Source organism: Euprymna scolopes, chromosome 11, assembly GCF_053919585.1.
Source record: "Euprymna scolopes isolate OS-2025 chromosome 11, ASM5391958v1, whole genome shotgun sequence".
Classification (NCBI taxonomy): domain Eukaryota; kingdom Metazoa; phylum Mollusca; class Cephalopoda; order Sepiida; family Sepiolidae; genus Euprymna; species Euprymna scolopes.
The window spans coordinates 2,367,501-2,392,259 of NC_136492.1; the positions used below are offsets into that span (position 1 = coordinate 2,367,501).

Genomic DNA, 24,759 nt, shown 5'->3' on the forward strand with positions numbered 1-24,759 from the left:
TTCTTCCTCTTCTTCTTCTTCGAGAGGTTCGTCAGGTTGTACGTCTTCGCCTTTTTCATTCTCTTCATTCTCGTCCCTCTCAGTTTCTCCTTCTTTAGCATCTCCTGCATCTTTTTCGCGGGCTTCTTCTTCTTTTCTTAGTTTTTCCTACGAAAAAAGAAAAAAAATAATAAAAAAAATGACCATTGGGATATAACTTTCTTTTTTTTTACAAGGTGCTCACCACTTATCAAGGCCCGGAAGCCACTCGGGGATAAGGGTCATTGCATGTACAGTACGTTAGTGTTAAGATTTGATAAAGTGTCTTACTTAAGGGGGCGGTTCATCAGGAATTTGTTTATGTTGGACTTGAAGAGTTCCACAGGCGTACACTTCTAAGAAAGAAGCTTTATTCATGGAATCTACGTTTTGATTTTGGCACAGATAAAGTGTGGAAAATTTTTGACAGTGGTTTCAGTTAGACGGGTGTTTTTTGTGAAAGATTGGCGAGGTGAGGGGACCAGGGATTTGGAGCTAAGACGTGCGCTTGCCATGGAAGTAACAATAAAACAAAGACAGGCTCACAACGTCCCTCCTGTGGGAGAGAGGTTGCAGGGAAGAGAAAAGGGCATCCCCCACTAAGCCACGAAGTCTATTTTGTACTCTGTCAAGGCAGGATAGGCTGTTTTTAGCAGCTCCTGCCCAGATGTGGCAGCAGTATTCCATCCTTGGACGTACTTGGCTTTTATATAGATAGAGAATTGCATCCGTAGTGAGATATCTTCTGGAGCGGTAGAAGGATCCTACCATTTTTCCAGCGACCTTGGCAACAGATTTGATGTATGTGTTCCATTTTAGGGCAGGAGTAAAGGTCAAACCCAGAAGTTTGTCAAAACATGGAGCCTCCCCAAGATGAGAGCCATCCATCACAATTGATGCCTTTAAATAGAATTGATGCCTTTAAACAGAAACATTTATTTTGAACGCGCTCCTATCTTATCAAAGAACCTACGGTTTATAAAATGCACACGTATATACACACGCACGCACACACACACGCACGCACATACGCACACACATACACACACACATATACACGCACGTACACAGGCGCACGTACACACAAACACTGACAAACGCATACACACATGTACACACACTCCCTTACACTCACACTCACATACACACACGCGCACACAACTGCCTTTCAATCCTTTCATATATAAGTAAAGATAGAACGATTTTTTAAAATAATTACAAATTGTCCACGAATGTAGTTTAATGTAATGTTTGCATGACATAATATTTTAGGAAAATATGTCTGTTTGTGTGTGTGCGTCTGTGCGCGTTTGTGTGCGTGTTTGTGTGAGTGTTCGTATTTGTGTGTTTGTGCTTGTGTGTGTGCGTGCACGCGCGTTTGTATGTGTGTGAGTGTGTCTATGAGTGTGCGTACGTTTGTGCTTGTACGTGTGCGTGCGCGTTTGTGCGTGTTTGTGTTTGTGTGTGTGCGTGTCTGTGTATGCGTTTGTGTGTACGTGCGTTTGTGTGTGCGTGATACATTCAATTGCGTAAGTTAACTAGTTTAAATGATCAGGTGAGAGTCATATGAAAACCGAGGTCAAAGGTTAGATGACTAAAGGAGTAACACTTCATGGTAATAGAAATGAGAAAACAGCAAGTGACGTCATATGTAGGAGGGAAAAAGTTGTGTTTGTCTAAGGATATCAATTACACAATCAAAATGATGAAATGCTCAAAACACGAAATTGTCGCCTAAAAATTAAAATTACCAGTTTTGCTCGTTTTTTTTCCTCCAATTCTTTCATGAGTTCTTCGCGTCTTTTCTTGATTTTGAGTTCCTAAAAATATCAAACAAAAACAAAAAAATAATGTTCCACGAAAATGATTAAGAAAAAAATAAATCAAAAGTTTTCAGTAATATAATTGTATACAAGCATTCTTATACAGAATAAGGACTGTGATATCGTCGGAATTTTCTAGACCGTTTACGTAAAACGCCGGAAAGTGCCGAACAAATATTCTGTGATATTTTTTTTTTTTTCACGCGAACATTTTTGGTCAATTTTATTAATGAAATAAAATAATATTTCTGTAATTACGAAGAGAAACCCAATGAAAAATTAATTAAAAAATGAAAAAAAAAAAACTGTTGTTACAAAGAAAATACAATAATTATCAGAGAATTTTTAATGAAACTTTTAGAAAATTGGTTACGTTTCCAACCCGTTTCCCTGACCAGCAAGAACAACACGCATCACTTCTAGATCTGTTTTTGACCACAGTTCCCGATGATTGTATAACGAATGCTGACAGCCTACTTGGGAACGCTGATCATGCAGTGATAATGGTTGAAATCGCCCTAAACTCTAGAGCCAAAACTGAAGAGCACTGCTCAAAACAACGAGATATTATAAAAAGACTGACTGGGAAGCCATCAGAGATCTTATCAGAGATGCCCCATGGGGAAATATTTTTTCTCTTCCTGCTGAACAGTGCGCAAATGAGACCACTGAATGGTTCAAAACAGCAATTGAAGCACATGTTCCCATGCGGAAATTTTATAGCAAGCCCCACTCTCCCCAATGGTTTACTTCTACTTGCACAACTGCCATTGCTCAAAGGCAGCATGCATACCACAGATTTAACCGACATAAGTCCAGTTCAAACAGACAGAAGTATATAGAAGCTAGAAGTAACGTTAAGAAAGAAATAGCGACAGCTAAGAGAGAATTTACTGAAACCACTAAAAAACGCATCGAAGCACAAAAATTAGGAACTCGTGACTTCTGGAAAATCTACAACAGTGTAGTAAATAATGGGCAATCAACAATTCCCCCACTAACCAACAATCACGAGGTTGTTTGCTCAGCAACCGAAAAGGCTAACATGCTTGCCAGTTGGTTTGCCTCAAACTCTACACTGAACCCTTTCAACCACCCCCTACCTGATTTTCCTCTGCGGACAGACGCCACGCTAGACGATCTGAAAATCACCCCTGCTCAGGTGCATGCTATCATAAAAAACCTTGACACTTAAAAAGCATGTGGACCTGATCTCATCCCAGCTGTGCTATTAAAAAAGTGCTCAGCCGAAGTAGCTCCAGTTCTCTCCAAACTCTACAACAAATGCCTTAATGAATCTTGCTTTCCAAGCTGTTGGAAAACTGCTTCTGTGGTGCCAGTATTCAAGAATTCTGGCGAAAGAACTGACACAGCAAATTATCGCCCCATTAGCCTTCTCCCACTTTTCACCAAAATATTTGAGACCATAATTAACCATGCTCTAGTCCATCACCTTACAGATGCTAAACTTCTGACTGACCAACAATATGGATTTAGATAAGCCCATTCCACAGCAGACATCCTAACTGTAATCTCTGAACGTATATACCATTCACTGGACAAAGCAGGGGAGGACAGAGCGGTAGCTATAGATATATCTAAGGCTTTTGACAGGGTATGGCATGAGGGTCTCCTCAGGAAAATTAGATCATACGGTATAACTGGTAGAATACTTAACATAATTAAATCGTTCTTAGATAAGAGAAAAATCCAGGTTGTCCTCGACGGTCGTACATCTAAACAATATGATATAAATGCGGGAGTGCCTCAAGGGTCTATCCTTGGACCTCTATTATTCCTAATATTCATAAATGACCTCCCTGACAAAATTGTTTGTGAGATGAGTATATATGCTGATGACACCACACTCTATAACAGGCATGACAGGAAAACAAATGAACACATAACTAAAGAAATGGAAAAAACAGTAGAAGATGACCTCCAATCTGTAGTGGAATGGGGACAAAAATGGATAGTCACATTCAATGTTGCCAAGACTAAACTAGTTTCCTTCAATAATTAGAAGAAATCTTCTCTGCCACCAATAGCAATGGCCAACGACTCTTTATCTGAGAGTACATCTTTCAAACTCCTTGGCTTAACGTTCACAGGAAACATGAGTTGGAACAATTACATTGAAAGCATTGCCAGGGCTGCTGTGAAGAAGGTAGGCTCTCTCTACCGTGCTAAAAAACTACTAGCACCCGAAAGTATCTTGTACCTCTATAAGGCCACCATTCGCCCATGTATGGAGTATTGCTGTCATATTTGGGCTGGTGCATCTGCTAATAGTCTCTCGCTCCTAGACAAGGTTCAAAAGAGAGTCGCCAATCTGATCGGCACTGAATTGGCATCTAAGCTTCAGCTTCTGTCCCGAAATGTTGCATCCCTCTGCCTGTTCTACAAGTATTTTAATGGTGAATGCTCTGACGAACTGCAAGCACTTGTGCCCCCTCAACGTAAACACCCTCGACAAACCCGACAGGCAGCTAAATCCCACCCCCACACAGTAGAGATCCCTAGATGTAAAAGATCTTTCTACTCCAGTAGTTTCTTCCCCAGAACCGTTAGATTTTGGAATTCCATTTCAGGTCCCTGCTTCCCCAACTGTACTGACATGCAGAAGTTCATGTGTAACGTGAACCGACATCTTGCTGCCAAAATCCCTACATAGTACCCCAGTAGTTGTTTCCCCTGAAAATATCATGACAAAACCTCCCCTCATCGTCTGTCTTATTTGAGTGGGTCAGCCATTCCACGTTATGGACGTTGAAGTCACCACGGATGTGGATGTTAGCCGAGGGATGTGCAGACAAGATCTGGTCTATTTTCTCAGATAAACTCTTAAAGATAGTAACTTTGTTGTTATGGGGCCGATAGAGGGCAAATATAAATGCAGTGGTGTAAGCAAGTGCAACCCGGAAGCACATATAGGGTAAATTAGGATCTTCTCTAGAGATATCCCTGCCACACGGGAAGCCATCTTTAAGCTTGACGATGATCTACAGAGTCGTAAGCTTTGGCAACGTCAGAATGACAATTAACTTAGATCTCGGTTCTTCCATTTTGTTTGAGATCTCATTTCATATTTTAAAACCCCTCGTGTATGCAATATATATATATATATATATATATATATATATATATATATATATATATATATATATATATATATAACTGCTCAATACTGTAAAGCTTTGTAGTAGTATAAAATATACACTTATTGCAAGTGGTTTATTCCATTGAAGGAATTCGTCAGAATATCAGTTAGCCTGGCGAATTTTTTTAGTAAAAAAAAGCAAACACTTGTGTAGTTCAGAGCGCACTTGTTTTAAGTATGTATTTTGACGGATACACACAAATGCTTATATATTTGCAGAATAGTATGGTTTGTACTTTAAATGAAAAAGGTATTTTTAAATGGAAAAAAAAACAATTAAATGTGGGTTTGTTTTACAATCAACAAGATTCGAAGAAATGGTCCAAATTTCAAAACATAACAAATGTTATCAAAAGCAAGATAAGTTGATAATCGAGCATAAGGCGATAGCTTAACTTTCAGGCAGGTCGCTAGAGGGCGCTCGTATAGATCAGTTGAGGTATGGAAGCACAAAATGGAAACAATACTTTTCTTCAAAACTTTATATATTTGCGCAAAATATTAAGAATTTTTGTGTTTAGATGTTTTAAAATATATTTATTAACAGGAACATGAAAAAAAAAAACATGAATTTCTCGTGAAATATTGATTTGAATTCGTGAACTTTTTTTACCAATTTTTATTTATTTTTGGCAAACTATTTAGATATTTTAAAAAGATATATATTTACAAAATCATGAAAAAAAAAACAATAAATTTCTCGTGAAATATTGATTTGAATTCGTGAACTTTTTTTACCAATTTTTTATTTATTTTTGGCAAACTATTTAGATATTTACAAAATCATGAAAAAAAACAATGAATATATCACGTTTTTGCAATTTTAACATTTACAAAATGATGAATGCGAAACGAATAATCTTATTAAAGCTCTAAACAATATTTCACGTTTCTTTAAATAAATATATTTACAAAATATGTAGATAAATGAAACAAACACTTTAAAAAAAAAAAGCTTTCTAAATCTGGGACACAATGCGACACAGTCAGTTTTTTTTTATATTTCTGCAAATAAATATATTTAAATATCTAAACAGTTTACCAAAATATATAACATATTAACTTAAATAAACGTAGTTATTTAAAAAAAAAATGCTATAAAAAGTAAGCAATAAAAAAATAAGTAAGCAGTTTTGCAGAAAAGCGGAGGTATTGTTTCCATTTTGTGCTTCCATACCTCAATTGATCTATGCGAGCGCCGTCTACCGACGTATTTGAAAGTTAAGCTATGCTGTTATGCTCAATTACTCTTCTACTTCTCTGAGAAAATTTTTTTGTGGTTTTACTCAGTTTAAAACGTCCAATCGGTTCGAAAAACAAAGTGTCTTGCGTTTACGATAGAGTAAGAAAAATGGCTGTGCTCTTGGATCGTAAAATTAAAAATGACTTAAAACTAAAAAATTATACAAAGTACTGTTAAAAACCCACCCAATATATGTCACGGTAACATATATTGGGTGGGTTTCTAACAATATTTTGTATAATTTTTTACTTTTACGTCATTTTCAAAACTTTATAAATTTTACTAGCAAAGAGCGCGGCCATTTTCATTGATTTTAATAAAGACTTTATATGATTTTTATTCAATATACTTTCAATATGAGTTTATATGCTGATAGAATTTGACCTTAATTGATCAACAATTACTTGTAGAATTAAATAAAATTTCGTCACTTCTACCAATTATTGGGTCATGTTATTAAAAACAAAATTCTTGGGTTAGTAGATGTAGTGCAGTTGAGGTAGCAGGTTGAGTTCACATGGAGAATGCCAAGTAAACATGAAAGGAAGCAATAAAAATGGACACGAGAGAAAAAAAGAGTAAATATAAAGATTGCCAGGTTAGAAGTCAATTTCTAAAAACCGTCCAACACATACTTGCATATAAAATAAAGATTGCAGTCGAAGCAGTATGGGATCCTATAAATTCCGTTGTTTTTGTTTGTCAAAACTATATAAAATTATATAAAAATCATATAAAATTATATAAAAATCAGATAAAAATTATATAAGATTTTTGTATAATTTTATATAATTTTTGAAGGTTTGTATGACTTTTATAACTTTTATATAATTTTATATAATTTTTATATAAAATTTATATAATTTTTATATAATTTTTGTGATATTATGTAATTTTTATATGATTTTTATATAATTTTATGATTTTTATATAATTTTTATATAATTTTTTATATAATTTTATATGATTTTTATATACTTTTTATGATTATATATGATTATTTATATTTTTATATTATTTTTTGTGAATTTAATATTTCTGATATGTTTATATGATTTTTGTTTCATTTATTATAGTTTGAATTGTATGTGTATTTTATATGATTTTTATATTTTATGAGTTTTATATGATTCCTCATGTATTTTCTATGATTTCGTATGGTTCATATAATTTATATCATTTTTGTGAGTTTTCTATTATTTCTTATATGATTCTATATATGTTTTTTGTGATGATAAATGATTTTTATATGAGTTTAATATAATTTTTATGATTTTATATGATTATTTATGATTTTGTATGGTTTTGATATGGTTATTATGGTTTTATATGGTTTTTATATAATTATAATTTCATATGATTATTATGATTATGATTTTGTATGTTTTTTATATGGTTATTATGGTTTTATATGGTTTTTATATAATCATAATTTCATATGATTATTATAATTTCATATGATTATTATGATTATGATTTTGTATGTTTTTATATGGTTATTATGGTTTTATATGGTTTTTATATAATCATAATTTCATATGATTATTATGATTTTATATGATTTAAGGATTTTAGATGATTTTTGATTATTTACGATATTTATTTGATTTTTATATTATTTTTATGACTTCATACGATTTTTTTATAACTTTATATAATTTTTATATGATTTTCATGTAATGTTTATATGATTATGATTTTTATATAATTTCATAGGATTTTAGCTGATTTTTACTTGAATTTTATATTCTTTTTATGTTTGTATATGATTTTTTATGACTTTCACATAATTTCTATATGATTTGTATGATTTTATACGAATTTTATAAAAAAAGAAACAACAAAAACTGAGTTATTATTTTTCATGACTTTCACATAATTTCTATATGATTTGTATGATTTTATACGAATTTTATAAAAAAAGAAACAACAAAAACTGAGTTATTATTTTTTATGACTTTCACATAATTTCTATATGATTTGTATGATTTTATACGAATTTTATAAAAAAAGAAACAACAAAAACTGAGTTATTATTTTTTATGACTTTCACATAATTTCTATATGATTTGTATGATTTTATACGAATTTTATAAAAAAAGAAACAACAAAAACTGAGTTATTATTTTTTATGACTTTCACATAATTTCTATATGATTTGTATGATTTTATACGAATTTTATAAAAAAAGAAACAACAAAAACTGAGTTATTATTTTTCATGACTTTCACATAATTTCTATATGATTTGTATGATTTTATACGAATTTTATAAAAAAAGAAACAACAAAAACTGAGTTATTATTTTTTATGACTTTCACATAATTTCTATATGATTTGTATGATTTTATACGAATTTTATAAAAAAAAGAAACAACAAAAACTGAGTTATTATTTTTCATGACTTTCACATAATTTCTATATGATTTGTATGATTTTATACGAATTTTATAAAAAAAGAAACAACAAAAACTGAGTTATTATTTTTTATGACTTTCACATAATTTCTATATGATTTGTATGATTTTATACGAATTTTATAAAAAAAGAAACAACAAAAACTGAGTTATTATTTTTTATGACTTTCACATAATTTCTATATGATTTGTATGATTTTATACGAATTTTATAAAAAAAGAAACAACAAAAACTGAGTTATTATTTTTTATGACTTTCACATAATTTCTATATGATTTGTATGATTTTATACGAATTTTATAAAAAAAAGAAACAACAAAAACTGAGTTATTATTTTTTATGACTTTCACATAATTTCTATATGATTTGTATGATTTTATACGAATTTTATAAAAAAAAGAAACAACAAAAACTGAGTTATTATTTTTCATGACTTTCACATAATTTCTATATGATTTGTATGATTTTATACGAATTTTATAAAAAAAGAAACAACAAAAACTGAGTTATTATTTTTTATGACTTTCACATAATTTCTATATGATTTGTATGATTTTATACGAATTTTATAAAAAAAGAAACAACAAAAACTGAGTTATTATTTTTTATGACTTTCACATAATTTCTATATGATTTGTATGATTTTATACGAATTTTATAAAAAAAGAAACAACAAAAACTGAGTTATTATTTTTCATGACTTTCACATAATTTCTATATGATTTGTATGATTTTATACGAATTTTATAAAAAAAGAAACAACAAAAACTGAGTTATTATTTTTTATGACTTTCACATAATTTCTATATGATTTGTATGATTTTATACGAATTTTATAAAAAAAGAAACAACAAAAACTGAGTTATTATTTTTTATGACTTTCACATAATTTCTATATGATTTGTATGATTTTATACGAATTTTATAAAAAAAAGAAACAACAAAAACTGAGTTATTATTTTTCATGACTTTCACATAATTTCTATATGATTTGTATGATTTTATACGAATTTTATAAAAAAAGAAACAACAAAAACTGAGTTATTATTTTTTATGACTTTCACATAATTTCTATATGATTTGTATGATTTTATACGAATTTTATAAAAAAAGAAACAACAAAAACTGAGTTATTATTTTTTATGACTTTCACATAATTTCTATATGATTTGTATGATTTTATACGAATTTTATAAAAAAAGAAACAACAAAAACTGAGTTATTATTTTTTATGACTTTCACATAATTTCTATATGATTTGTATGATTTTATACGAATTTTATAAAAAAAAGAAACAACAAAAACTGAGTTATTATTTTTTATGACTTTCACATAATTTCTATATGATTTGTATGATTTTATACGAATTTTATAAAAAAAAGAAACAACAAAAACTGAGTTATTATTTTTCATGACTTTCACATAATTTCTATATGATTTGTATGATTTTATACGAATTTTATAAAAAAAGAAACAACAAAAACTGAGTTATTATTTTTTATGACTTTCACATAATTTCTATATGATTTGTATGATTTTATACGAATTTTATAAAAAAAGAAACAACAAAAACTGAGTTATTATTTTTTATGACTTTCACATAATTTCTATATGATTTGTATGATTTTATACGAATTTTATAAAAAAAGAAACAACAAAAACTGAGTTATTATTTTTCATGACTTTCACATAATTTCTATATGATTTGTATGATTTTATACGAATTTTATAAAAAAAGAAACAACAAAAACTGAGTTATTATTTTTTATGACTTTCACATAATTTCTATATGATTTGTATGATTTTATACGAATTTTATAAAAAAAGAAACAACAAAAACTGAGTTATTATTTTTTATGACTTTCACATAATTTCTATATGATTTGTATGATTTTATACGAATTTTATAAAAAAAGAAACAACAAAAACTGAGTTATTATTTTTTATGACTTTCACATAATTTCTATATGATTTGTATGATTTTATACGAATTTTATAAAAAAAGAAACAACAAAAACTGAGTTATTATTTTTCATGACTTTTACATAATTTCTATATGATTTGTATGATTTTATACGAATTTTATAAAAAAAGAAACAACAAAAACTGAGTTATTATTTTTTATGACTTTCACATAATTTCTATATGATTTGTATGATTTTATACGAATTTTATAAAAAAAGAAACAACAAAAACTGAGTTATTATTTTTTATGACTTTCACATAATTTCTATATGATTTGTATGATTTTATACGAATTTTATAAAAAAAGAAACAACAAAAACTGAGTTATTATTTTTTATGACTTTCACATAATTTCTATATGATTTGTATGATTTTATACGAATTTTATAAAAAAAGAAACAACAAAAACTGAGTTATTATTTTTTATGACTTTCACATAATTTCTATATGATTTGTATGATTTTATACGAATTTTATAAAAAAAGAAACAACAAAAACTGAGTTATTATTTTTCATGACTTTTACATAATTTCATATGATTTGTATGATTTTATACGAATTTTATAAAAAAAGAAACAACAAAAACTGAGTTATTATTTTTTATGACTTTCACATAATTTCTATATGATTTGTATGATTTTATACGAATTTTATAAAAAAAGAAACAACAAAAACTGAGTTATTATTTTTTATGACTTTCACATAATTTCTATATGATTTGTATGATTTTATACGAATTTTATAAAAAAAGAAACAACAAAAACTGAGTTATTATTTTTCATGACTTTTACATAATTTCTATATGATTTGTATGATTTTATACGAATTTTATAAAAAAAGAAACAACAAAAACTGAGTTATTATTTTTTATGACTTTCACATAATTTCTATATGATTTGTATGATTTTATACGAATTTTATAAAAAAAGAAACAACAAAAACTGAGTTATTATTTTTTATGACTTTCACATAATTTCTATATGATTTGTATGATTTTATACGAATTTTATAAAAAAAGAAACAACAAAAACTGAGTTATTATTTTTTATGACTTTCACATAATTTCTATATGATTTGTATGATTTTATACGAATTTTATAAAAAAAGAAACAACAAAAACTGAGTTATTATTTTTTATGACTTTCACATAATTTCTATATGATTTGTATGATTTTATACGAATTTTATAAAAAAAGAAACAACAAAAACTGAGTTATTATTTTTTATGACTTTCACATAATTTCTATATGATTTGTATGATTTTATACGAATTTTATAAAAAAAGAAACAACAAAAACTGAGTTATTATTTTTTATGACTTTCACATAATTTCTATATGATTTGTATGATTTTATACGAATTTTATAAAAAAAGAAACAACAAAAACTGAGTTATTATTTTTCATGACTTTTACATAATTTCATATGATTTGTATGATTTTATACGAATTTTATAAAAAAAGAAACAACAAAAACTGAGTTATTATTTTTCATGACTTTTACATAATTTCATATGATTTGTATGATTTTATACGAATTTTATAAAAAAAGAAACAACAAAAACTGAGTTATTATTTTTTATGACTTTCACATAATTTCTATATGATTTGTATGATTTTATACGAATTTTATAAAAAAAGAAACAACAAAAACTGAGTTATTATTTTTTATGACTTTCACATAATTTCTATATGATTTGTATGATTTTATACGAATTTTATAAAAAAAGAAACAACAAAAACTGAGTTATTATTTTTTATGACTTTAACATAATTTCTATATGATTTGTATGATTTTATACGAATTTTATAAAAAAAGAAACAACAAAAACTGAGTTATTATTTTTTATGACTTTCACATAATTTCTATATGATTTGTATGATTTTATACGAATTTTATAAAAAAAGAAACAACAAAAACTGAGTTATTATTTTTTATGACTTTCACATAATTTCTATATGATTTGTATGATTTTATACGAATTTTATAAAAAAAGAAACAACAAAAACTGAGTTATTATTTTTCATGACTTTCACATAATTTCTATATGATTTGTATGATTTTATACGAATTTTATAAAAAAAGAAACAACAAAAACTGAGTTATTATTTTTTATGACTTTCACATAATTTCTATATGATTTGTATGATTTTATACGAATTTTATAAAAAAAAGAAACAACAAAAACTGAGTTATTATTTTTTATGACTTTCACATAATTTCTATATGATTTGTATGATTTTATACGAATTTTATAAAAAAAAGAAACAACAAAAACTGAGTTATTATTTTTCATGACTTTCACATAATTTCTATATGATTTGTATGATTTTATACGAATTTTATAAAAAAAGAAACAACAAAAACTGAGTTATTATTTTTTATGACTTTCACATAATTTCTATATGATTTGTATGATTTTATACGAATTTTATAAAAAAAGAAACAACAAAAACTGAGTTATTATTTTTTATGACTTTCACATAATTTCTATATGATTTGTATGATTTTATACGAATTTTATAAAAAAAGAAACAACAAAAACTGAGTTATTATTTTTTATGACTTTCACATAATTTCTATATGATATGTATGATTTTATACGAATTTTATAAAAAAAAGAAACAACAAAAACTGAGTTATTATTTTTTATGACTTTCACATAATTTCTATATGATTTGTATGATTTTATACGAATTTTATAAAAAAAAGAAACAACAAAAACTGAGTTATTATTTTTCATGACTTTCACATAATTTCTATATGATTTGTATGATTTTATACGAATTTTATAAAAAAAGAAACAACAAAAACTGAGTTATTATTTTTTATGACTTTCACATAATTTCTATATGATTTGTATGATTTTATACGAATTTTATAAAAAAAGAAACAACAAAAACTGAGTTATTATTTTTTATGACTTTCACATAATTTCTATATGATTTGTATGATTTTATACGAATTTTATAAAAAAAGAAACAACAAAAACTGAGTTATTATTTTTTATGACTTTCACATAATTTCTATATGATTTGTATGATTTTATACGAATTTTATAAAAAAAAGAAACAACAAAAACTGAGTTATTATTTTTTATGACTTTCACATAATTTCTATATGATTTGTATGATTTTATACGAATTTTATAAAAAAAAGAAACAACAAAAACTGAGTTATTATTTTTCATGACTTTCACATAATTTCTATATGATTTGTATGATTTTATACGAATTTTATAAAAAAAGAAACAACAAAAACTGAGTTATTATTTTTTATGACTTTCACATAATTTCTATATGATTTGTATGATTTTATACGAATTTTATAAAAAAAGAAACAACAAAAACTGAGTTATTATTTTTTATGACTTTCACATAATTTCTATATGATTTGTATGATTTTATACGAATTTTATAAAAAAAGAAACAACAAAAACTGAGTTATTATTTTTCATGACTTTCACATAATTTCTATATGATTTGTATGATTTTATATGAATTTTATAAAAAAAGAAACAACAAAAACTGAGTTATTATTTTTTATGACTTTCACATAATTTCTATATGATTTGTATGATTTTATACGAATTTTATAAAAAAAGAAACAACAAAAACTGAGTTATTATTTTTTATGACTTTCACATAATTTCTATATGATTTGTATGATTTTATACGAATTTTATAAAAAAAGAAACAACAAAAACTGAGTTATTATTTTTCATGACTTTTACATAATTTCATATGATTTGTATGATTTTATACGAATTTTATAAAAAAAGAAACAACAAAAACTGAGTTATTATTTTTTATGACTTTCACATAATTTCTATATGATTTGTATGATTTTATACGAATTTTATAAAAAAAGAAACAACAAAAACTGAGTTATTATTTTTTATGACTTTCACATAATTTCTATATGATTTGTATGATTTTATACGAATTTTATAAAAAAAGAAACAACAAAAACTGAGTTATTATTTTTTATGACTTTCACATAATTTCTATATGATTTGTATGATTTTATACGAATTTTATAAAAAAAGAAACAACAAAAACTGAGTTATTATTTTTTATGACTTTCACATAATTTCTATATGATTTGTATGATTTTATACGAATTTTATAAAAAAAGAAACAACAAAAACTGAGTTATTATTTTTCATGACTTTTACATAATTTCATATGATTTGTATGATTTTATACGAATTTTATAAAAAAAGAAACAACAAAAACTGAGTTATTATTTTTTATGACTTTCACATAATTTCTATATGATTTGTATGATTTTATACGAATTTTATAAAAAAAGAAACAACAAAAACTGAGTTATTATTTTTTATGACTTTCACATAATTTCTATATGATTTGTATGATTTTATACGAATTTTATAAAAAAAGAAACAACAAAAACTGAGTTATTATTTTTCATGACTTTTACATAATTTCTATATGATTTGTATGATTTTATACGAATTTTATAAAAAAAGAAACAACAAAAACTGAGTTATTATTTTTTATGACTTTCACATAATTTCTATATGATTTGTATGATTTTATACGAATTTTATAAAAAAAGAAACAACAAAAACTGAGTTATTATTTTTTATGACTTTCACATAATTTCTATATGATTTGTATGATTTTATACGAATTTTATAAAAAAAGAAACAACAAAAACTGAGTTATTATTTTTTATGACTTTCACATAATTTCTATATGATTTGTATGATTTTATACGAATTTTATAAAAAAAGAAACAACAAAAACTGAGTTATTATTTTTCATGACTTTTACATAATTTCATATGATTTGTATGATTTTATACGAATTTTATAAAAAAAGAAACAACAAAAACTGAGTTATTATTTTTTATGACTTTCACATAATTTCTATATGATTTGTATGATTTTATACGAATTTTATAAAAAAAGAAACAACAAAAACTGAGTTATTATTTTTTATGACTTTCACATAATTTCTATATGATTTGTATGATTTTATACGAATTTTATAAAAAAAGAAACAACAAAAACTGAGTTATTATTTTTCATGACTTTTACATAATTTCTATATGATTTGTATGATTTTATACGAATTTTATAAAAAAAGAAACAACAAAAACTGAGTTATTATTTTTTATGACTTTCACATAATTTCTATATGATTTGTATGATTTTATACGAATTTTATAAAAAAAGAAACAACAAAAACTGAGTTATTATTTTTTATGACTTTCACATAATTTCTATATGATTTGTATGATTTTATACGAATTTTATAAAAAAAGAAACAACAAAAACTGAGTTATTATTTTTTATGACTTTCACATAATTTCTATATGATTTGTATGATTTTATACGAATTTTATAAAAAAAGAAACAACAAAAACTGAGTTATTATTTTTTATGACTTTCACATAATTTCTATATGATTTGTATGATTTTATACGAATTTTATAAAAAAAGAAACAACAAAAACTGAGTTATTATTTTTTATGACTTTCACATAATTTCTATATGATTTGTATGATTTTATACGAATTTTATAAAAAAAGAAACAACAAAAACTGAGTTATTATTTTTTATGACTTTCACATAATTTCTATATGATTTGTATGATTTTATACGAATTTTATAAAAAAAGAAACAACAAAAACTGAGTTATTATTTTTCATGACTTTTACATAATTTCATATGATTTGTATGATTTTATACGAATTTTATAAAAAAAGAAACAACAAAAACTGAGTTATTATTTTTCATGACTTTTACATAATTTCATATGATTTGTATGATTTTATACGAATTTTATAAAAAAAGAAACAACAAAAACTGAGTTATTATTTTTTATGACTTTCACATAATTTCTATATGATTTGTATGATTTTATACGAATTTTATAAAAAAAGAAACAACAAAAACTGAGTTATTATTTTTTATGACTTTCACATAATTTCTATATGATTTGTATGATTTTATACGAATTTTATAAAAAAAGAAACAACAAAAACTGAGTTATTATTTTTTATGACTTTCACATAATTTCTATATGATTTGTATGATTTTATACGAATTTTATAAAAAAAGAAACAACAAAAACTGAGTTATTATTTTTTATGACTTTCACATAATTTCTATATGATTTGTATGATTTTATACGAATTTTATAAAAAAAGAAACAACAAAAACTGAGTTATTATTTTTTATGACTTTCACATAATTTCTATATGATTTGTATGATTTTATACGAATTTTATAAAAAAAGAAACAACAAAAACTGAGTTATTATTTTTCATGACTTTCACATAATTTCTATATGATTTGTATGATTTTATACGAATTTTATAAAAAAAGAAACAACAAAAACTGAGTTATTATTTTTTATGATTTTCACATAATTTCTATATGATTTGTATGATTTTATACGAATTTTATAAAAAAAAGAAACAACAAAAACTGAGTTATTATTTTTTATGACTTTCACATAATTTCTATATGATTTGTATGATTTTATACGAATTTTATAAAAAAAAGAAACAACAAAAACTGAGTTATTATTTTTCATGACTTTCACATAATTTCTATATGATTTGTATGATTTTATACGAATTTTATAAAAAAAGACACAACAAAAACTGAGTTATTATTTTTTATGACTTTCACATAATTTCTATATGATTTGTATGATTTTATACGAATTTTATAAAAAAAGAAACAACAAAAACTGAGTTATTATTTTTTATGACTTTCACATAATTTCTATATGATTTGTATGATTTTATACGAATTTTATAAAAAAAGAAACAACAAAAACTGAGTTATTATTTTTTATGACTTTCACATAATTTCTATATGATTTGTATGATTTTATACGAATTTTATAAAAAAAAGAAACAACAAAAACTGAGTTATTATTTTTTATGACTTTCACATAATTTCTATATGATTTGTATGATTTTATACGAATTTTATAAAAAAAAGAAACAACAAAAACTGAGTTATTATTTTTCATGACTTTCACATAATTTCTATATGATTTGTATGATTTTATACGAATTTTATAAAAAAAGAAACAACAAAAACTGAGTTATTATTTTTTATGACTTTCACATAATTTCTATATGATTTGTATGATTTTATACGAATTTTATAAAAAAAGAAACAACAAAAACTGAGTTATTATTTTTCATGACTTTTACATAATTTCATATGATTTGTATGATTTTAGACGAATTTTATAAAAAAAGAAACAACAAAAACTGAGTTATTATTTTTTATGACTTTCACATAATTTCTATATGATTTGTATGATTTTATACGAATTTTATAAAAAAAGAAACAACAAAAACTGAGTTATTATTTTTTATGACTTTCACATAATTTCTATATGATTTGTATGATTTTATACGAATTTTATAAAAAAAGAAACAACAAAAACTGAGTTATTATTTTTCATGACTTTTACATAATTTCTATATGATTTGTATGATTTTATACGAATTTTATAAAAAAAGAAACAACAAAAACTGAGTTATTATTTTTTATGACTTTCACATAATTTCTATATGATTTGTATGATTTTATACGAATTTTATAAAAAAAGAAACAACAAAAACTGAGTTATTATTTTTTATGACTTTCACATAATTTCTATATGATTTGTATGATTTTATACGAATTTTATAAAAAAAGAAACAACAAAAACTGAGTTATTATTTTTCATGACTTTTACATAATTTCATATGATTTGTATGATTTTATACGAATTTTATAAAAAAAGAAACAACAAAAACTGAGTTATTATTTTTTATGACTTTTACATAATTTCTATATGATTTGTATGATTTTATACGAATTTTATAAAAAAAGAAACAACAAAAACTGAGTTATTATTTTTTATGACTTTCACATAATTTCTATATGATTTGTATGATTTTATACGAATTTTATAAAAAAAGAAACAACAAAAACTGAGTTATTATTTTTTATGACTTTCACATAATTTCTATATGATTTGTATGATTTTATACGAATTTTATAAAAAAAGAAACAACAAAAACTGAGTTATTATTTTTATGACTTTCACGTAATTTCTATATGATTTGTATGATTTTATACGAATTTTATAAAAAAAGAAACAACAAAAACTGAGTTATTATTTTTCATGACTTTTACATAATTTCATATGATTTGTATGATTTTATACGAATTTTATAAAAAAAGAAACAACAAAAACTGAGTTATTATTTTTTATGACTTTCACATAATTTCTATATGATTTGTATGATTTTATACGAATTTTATAAAAAAAGAAACAACAAAAACTGAGTTATTATTTTTTATGACTTTCACATAATTTCTATATGATTTGTATGATTTTATACGAATTTTATAAAAAAAGAAACAACAAAAACTGAGTTATTATTTTTCATGACTTTTACATAATTTCTATATGATTTGTATGATTTTATACGAATTTTATAAAAAAAGAAACAACAAAAACTGAGTTATTATTTTTTATGACTTTCACATAATTTCTATATGATTTGTATGATTTTATACGAATTTTATAAAAAAAGAAACAACAAAAACTGAGTTATTATTTTTTATGACTTTCACATAATTTCTATATGATTTGTATGATTTTATACGAATTTTATAAAAAAAGAAACAACAAAAACTGAGTTATTATTTTTTATGACTTTCACATAATTTCTATATGATTTGTATGATTTTATACGAATTTTATAAAAAAAGAAACAACAAAAACTGAGTTATTATTTTTCATGACTTTTACATAATTTCTATATGATTTGTATGATTTTATACGAATTTTATAAAAAAAGAAACAACAAAAACTGAGTTATTATTTTTTATGACTTTCACATAATTTCTATATGATTTGTATGATTTTATACGAATTTTATAAAAAAAGAAACAACAAAAACTGAGTTATTATTTTTTATGACTTTCACATAATTTCTATATGATTTGTATGATTTTATACGAATTTTATAAAAAAAAGAAACAACACAAACTGAGTTATTATTTTTCATGACTTTCACATAATTTCTATATGATTTGTATGATTTTATACGAATTTTATAAAAAAAAGAAACAACAAAAACTGAGTTATTATTTTTTATGACTTTCACATAATTTCTATATGATTTGTATGATTTTATACGAATTTTATAAAAAAAGAAACAACAAAAACTGAGTTATTATTTTTTATGACTTTCACATAATTTCTATATGATTTGTATGATTTTATACGAATTTTATAAAAAAAGAAACAACAAAAACTGAGTTATTATTTTTTATGACTTTCACATAATTTCTATATGATTTGTATGATTTTATACGAATTTTATAAAAAAAAGAAACAACAAAAACTGAGTTATTATTTTTTATGACTTTCACATAATTTCTATATGATTTGTATGATTTTATACGAATTTTATAAAAAAAAGAAACAACAAAAACTGAGTTATTATTTTTCATGACTTTCACATAATTTCTATATGATTTGTATGATTTTATACGAATTTTATAAAAAAAGAAACAACAAAAACTGAGTTATTATTTTTTATGACTTTCACATAATTTCTATATGATTTGTATGATTTTATACGAATTTTATAAAAAAAGAAACAACAAAAACTGAGTTATTATTTTTTATGACTTTCACATAATTTCTATATGATTTGTATGATTTTATACGAATTTTATAAAAAAAGAAACAACAAAAACTGAGTTATTATTTTTTATGACTTTCACATAATTTCTATATGATTTGTATGATTTTATACGAATTTTATAAAAAAAGAAACAACAAAAACTGAGTTATTATTTTTTATGACTTTCACATAATTTCTATATGATTTGTATGATTTTATACGAATTTTATAAAAAAAGAAACAACAAAAACTGAGTTATTATTTTTCATGACTTTCACATAATTTCTATATGATTTGTATGATTTTATACGAATTTTATAAAAAAAGAAACAACAAAAACTGAGTTATTATTTTTTATGACTTTCACATAATTTCTATATGATTTGTATGATTTTATACGAATTTTATAAAAAAAGAAACAACAAAAACTGATTTATTATTTTTTATGACTTTCGCATAATTTCTATATGATTTGTATGATTTTATACGAATTTTATAAAAAAAGAAACAACAAAAACTGAGTTATTATTTTTCATGACTTTTACATAATTTCTATATGATTTGTATGATTTTATACGAATTTTATAAAAAAAGAAACAACAAAAACTGAGTTATTATTTTTTATGACTTTCACATAATTTCTATATGATTTGTATGATTTTATACGAATTTTATAAAAAAAGAAACAACAAAAACTGAGTTATTATTTTTTATGACTTTCACATAATTTCTATATGATTTGTATGATTTTATACGAATTTTATAAAAAAAGAAACAACAAAAACTGAGTTATTATTTTTTATGACTTTCACATAATTTCTATATGATTTGTATGATTTTATACGAATTTTATAAAAAAAGAAACAACAAAAACTGAGTTATTATTTTTTATGACTTTCACATAATTTCTATATGATTTGTATGATTTTATACGAATTTTATAAAAAAAGAAACAACAAAAACTGAGTTATTATTTTTCATGACTTTTACATAATTTCTATATGATTTGTATGATTTTATACGAATTTTATAAAAAAAGAAACAACAAAAACTGAGTTATTATTTTTTATGACTTTCACATAATTTCTATATGATTTGTATGATTTTATACGAATTTTATAAAAAAAGAAACAACAAAAACTGAGTTATTATTTTTTATGACTTTCACATAATTTCTATATGATTTGTATGATTTTATACGAATTTTATAAAAAAAGAAACAACAAAAACTGAGTTATTATTTTTTATGACTTTCACATAATTTCTATATGATTTGTATGATTTTATACGAATTTTATAAAAAAAGAAACAACAAAAACTGAGTTATTATTTTTTATGACTTTCACATAATTTCTATATGATTTGTATGATTTTATACGAATTTTATAAAAAAAGAAACAACAAAAACTGAGTTATTATTTTTCATGACTTTTACATAATTTCATATGATTTGTATGATTTTATACGAATTTTATAAAAAAAGAAACAACAAAAACTGAGTTATTATTTTTTATGACTTTCACATAATTTCTATATGATTTGTATGATTTTATACGAATTTTATAAAAAAAGAAACAACAAAAACTGAGTTATTATTTTTTATGACTTTCACATAATTTCTATATGATTTGTATGATTTTATACGAATTTTATAAAAAAAGAAACAACAAAAACTGAGTTATTATTTTTCATGACTTTTACATAATTTCTATATGATTTGTATGATTTTATACGAATTTTATAAAAAAAGAAACAACAAAAACTGAGTTATTATTTTTTATGACTTTCACATAATTTCTATATGATTTGTATGATTTTATACGAATTTTATAAAAAAAGAAACAACAAAAACTGAGTTATTATTTTTTATGACTTTCACATAATTTCTATATGATTTGTATGATTTTATACGAATTTTATAAAAAAAGAAACAACAAAAACTGAGTTATTATTTTTTATGACTTTCACATAATTTCTATATGATTTGTATGATTTTATACGAATTTTATAAAAAAAGAAACAACAAAAACTGAGTTATTATTTTTTATGACTTTCACATAATTTCTATATGATTTGTATGATTTTATACGAATTTTATAAAAAAAGAAACAACAAAAACTGAGTTATTATTTTTTATGACTTTCACATAATTTCTATATGATTTGTATGATTTTATACGAATTTTATAAAAAAAGAAACAACAAAAACTGAGTTATTATTTTTCATGACTTTCACATAATTTCTATATGATTTGTATGATTTTATACGAATTTTATAAAAAAAGAAACAAAAAAAACCTTTTCTTTTTTAGCTTTTTCTTTTTTCTTTTTCATATGTTCTAGTTTTTTATCTTTCTTGATTTTCCAATTGGCCAATTTTGGTGGCAGAAGTCGCGCAACGACATCGCTATCTTCCACGTTGAGGATGATAGCTGCATCAAACCACAGTCCAATCTCTTGCAATGTAGATATTTCGTCAGCGTTTCGCGGGAAACCTTCGAGAATGAATCCGGTGGATCTGTGCAGAAGATCAAAATCATTTCAACAAAAACAAAAATGGTAAAAAGCTACGAAACAAATATTTGCTGATTTATTTGTTTGCAAACTTATTATCCTCATCTTTTTTAGTTGTTTCACGACGTTTCGGCCAACTATTCCTCTGGCCTTCGTCAAGTTGTAACCGCGACGGGATAGGAACTCTGAATCGTCAAACTGCATCCTTAGCAATTACTGCCTTCTGTAGTTGTTGTTGTCTCACCACATTTTGGCCAAGGAAGCCTCTGACCGGCTTTAGGTAGGATTGAAACCGCTATCTTCAGACAATTCTCACCTGGAACGGTAGAGATTCAAGATCTCTATTCACTGTGCCACAGGCCCCAAACGTCGATCAAGGTTGAATTTTTTGATCTTATGAATCCACGTTTATTTATTATCTGATTTTCCATGGTCAGGTTCATACCAAATGGTATATATATTATGTAATTAATTGGAATTCATTATTGAGATGAGTATCATTTACAGTACGGACATGGAAGATCAGATAATAAATAAACTTGGATTTATAAGACCAAAAAATTCAACCTTGATCGCCCTTGATCGTGGCACAGTGAATAGAGACATTGAATCTCTACGGTTCCAGGTGAGCATTGTATGAAGAGAGCGGTTTCAATCCTACCCAAAGCCGGCAAGAGGCTCACTTGGCGAAAACATGGTCATATGACAACTACGGAAGGCAGTAATTGCTGAGGATGCAGTTAGGCGATTTAGAGTTCCTATCTCGTCGCAGTTACCACTTGAATAAAGCCAGAGGAATAGTAACAGACGTAAAAATTGGGAAAAAAAAGTAACAGACGTAAAAATTGGAAAAACAAAAAGTAACAGACGTAAAAATTGGGAAAAAAAGTAACAGACATAAAAATTGGAAAAAAAAGTAATAGACGTAAAAATTGAAAAATAAAGTAACAGACGTAAAAATTGGGAAAAAAAGTAACAGACGTAAAAATAGGAAAAAAAAGTAACAGACGTAAAAATTGGAAAAACAAAAAGTAACAGATGTAAAAATTGGGAAAAAAAGTAACAGACGTAAAAATTAGAAAAAAAGTAACAGACGTAATAATTTGGGGAAAAAAAGTAACAGACGTAAAAATTGGAAAAAAAAGTAACAAACGTAAAAATCGGGGGAAAAAAAAGTAACAGACGTAAAAAGTGGAAAAAAAGTAACAGACGTAAAAATTGAAAAAGAAAGTAACAGACGTAAAAATTAGAAAAAAAGAAACTAGTTGTTGGAAATCAGTGAGAATAGCAATATGAATTTCTCAACGTTAGAAAAACAGTTTGAAAACCTGATGAAAATGATTGATTTTTGTCAGGAAAAAAGTTTGATATTATGGAAAATGAATTACACATGTAGTGCTAGTTGTGTCTTGGCAAGGAGAGGCTCTTTGCACAATGGATGTAGGTGGAGATACAGAAATACAAGTTGCAGGAAGTGGACATCTATAAGAAGTGGAACTTTCTTCATCAAACCTGAATCACTATTGCAACGATCTTAAAAATACCTATGAGCCCATGATATGGATACCCAAAACAACCTAATACGAGAATATGGGGTTTTGGACATATTATAACAGATTGGAAGTATTTCTTCACAGACATTTGCCGGGATTATTTTCTTAGGGATCCATGGCAGATAGGAAGCCCAGGGCATCGTGTTGCGATTGATGAGTCTGTATTTAACCGACAAAAACATAACGTTTCTGTCTTTTCCTTGAAAAAAAAAAGGTTTTACAACAATTGAACCTTTTTTTAAAACCTTTTCTGACAATTCTCTTTGAAAAAAAAAATTTGGAAGAAACGTATACTTGAAAAAAATATATAAAATAAATACATAACTTCTTTGGAAAAAAAAAAAACTTCTGACCCTCTCCCCTGCATGCAAAAATATTTTTATC

General features: G+C 24.6%; 1 protein-coding gene across 2 annotated transcripts in view; it reads right to left on the bottom strand.

Moving 5' to 3' along the window:
* LOC145287723 (adenylate kinase 9-like) overlaps nucleotides 1–24,759 on the bottom strand; it is a 307,372-nt gene that overhangs the window by 76,881 nt on the left and 205,732 nt on the right. For both annotated transcript variants that reach the window (XM_080135474.1, XM_080135475.1), the window contains exons 25-27: nucleotides 22,607–22,826; nucleotides 1,770–1,838; nucleotides 1–147 (exon numbers count right to left, since the gene is read on the bottom strand). The exon at nucleotides 1–147 is cut by the window's left edge and continues 39 nt beyond it. In XM_080135474.1, coding sequence (XP_079991600.1) covers nucleotides 1–147; nucleotides 1,770–1,838; nucleotides 22,607–22,826 — 436 coding nt within the window. The remainder of the gene's footprint in view (nucleotides 148–1,769; nucleotides 1,839–22,606; nucleotides 22,827–24,759) is intronic.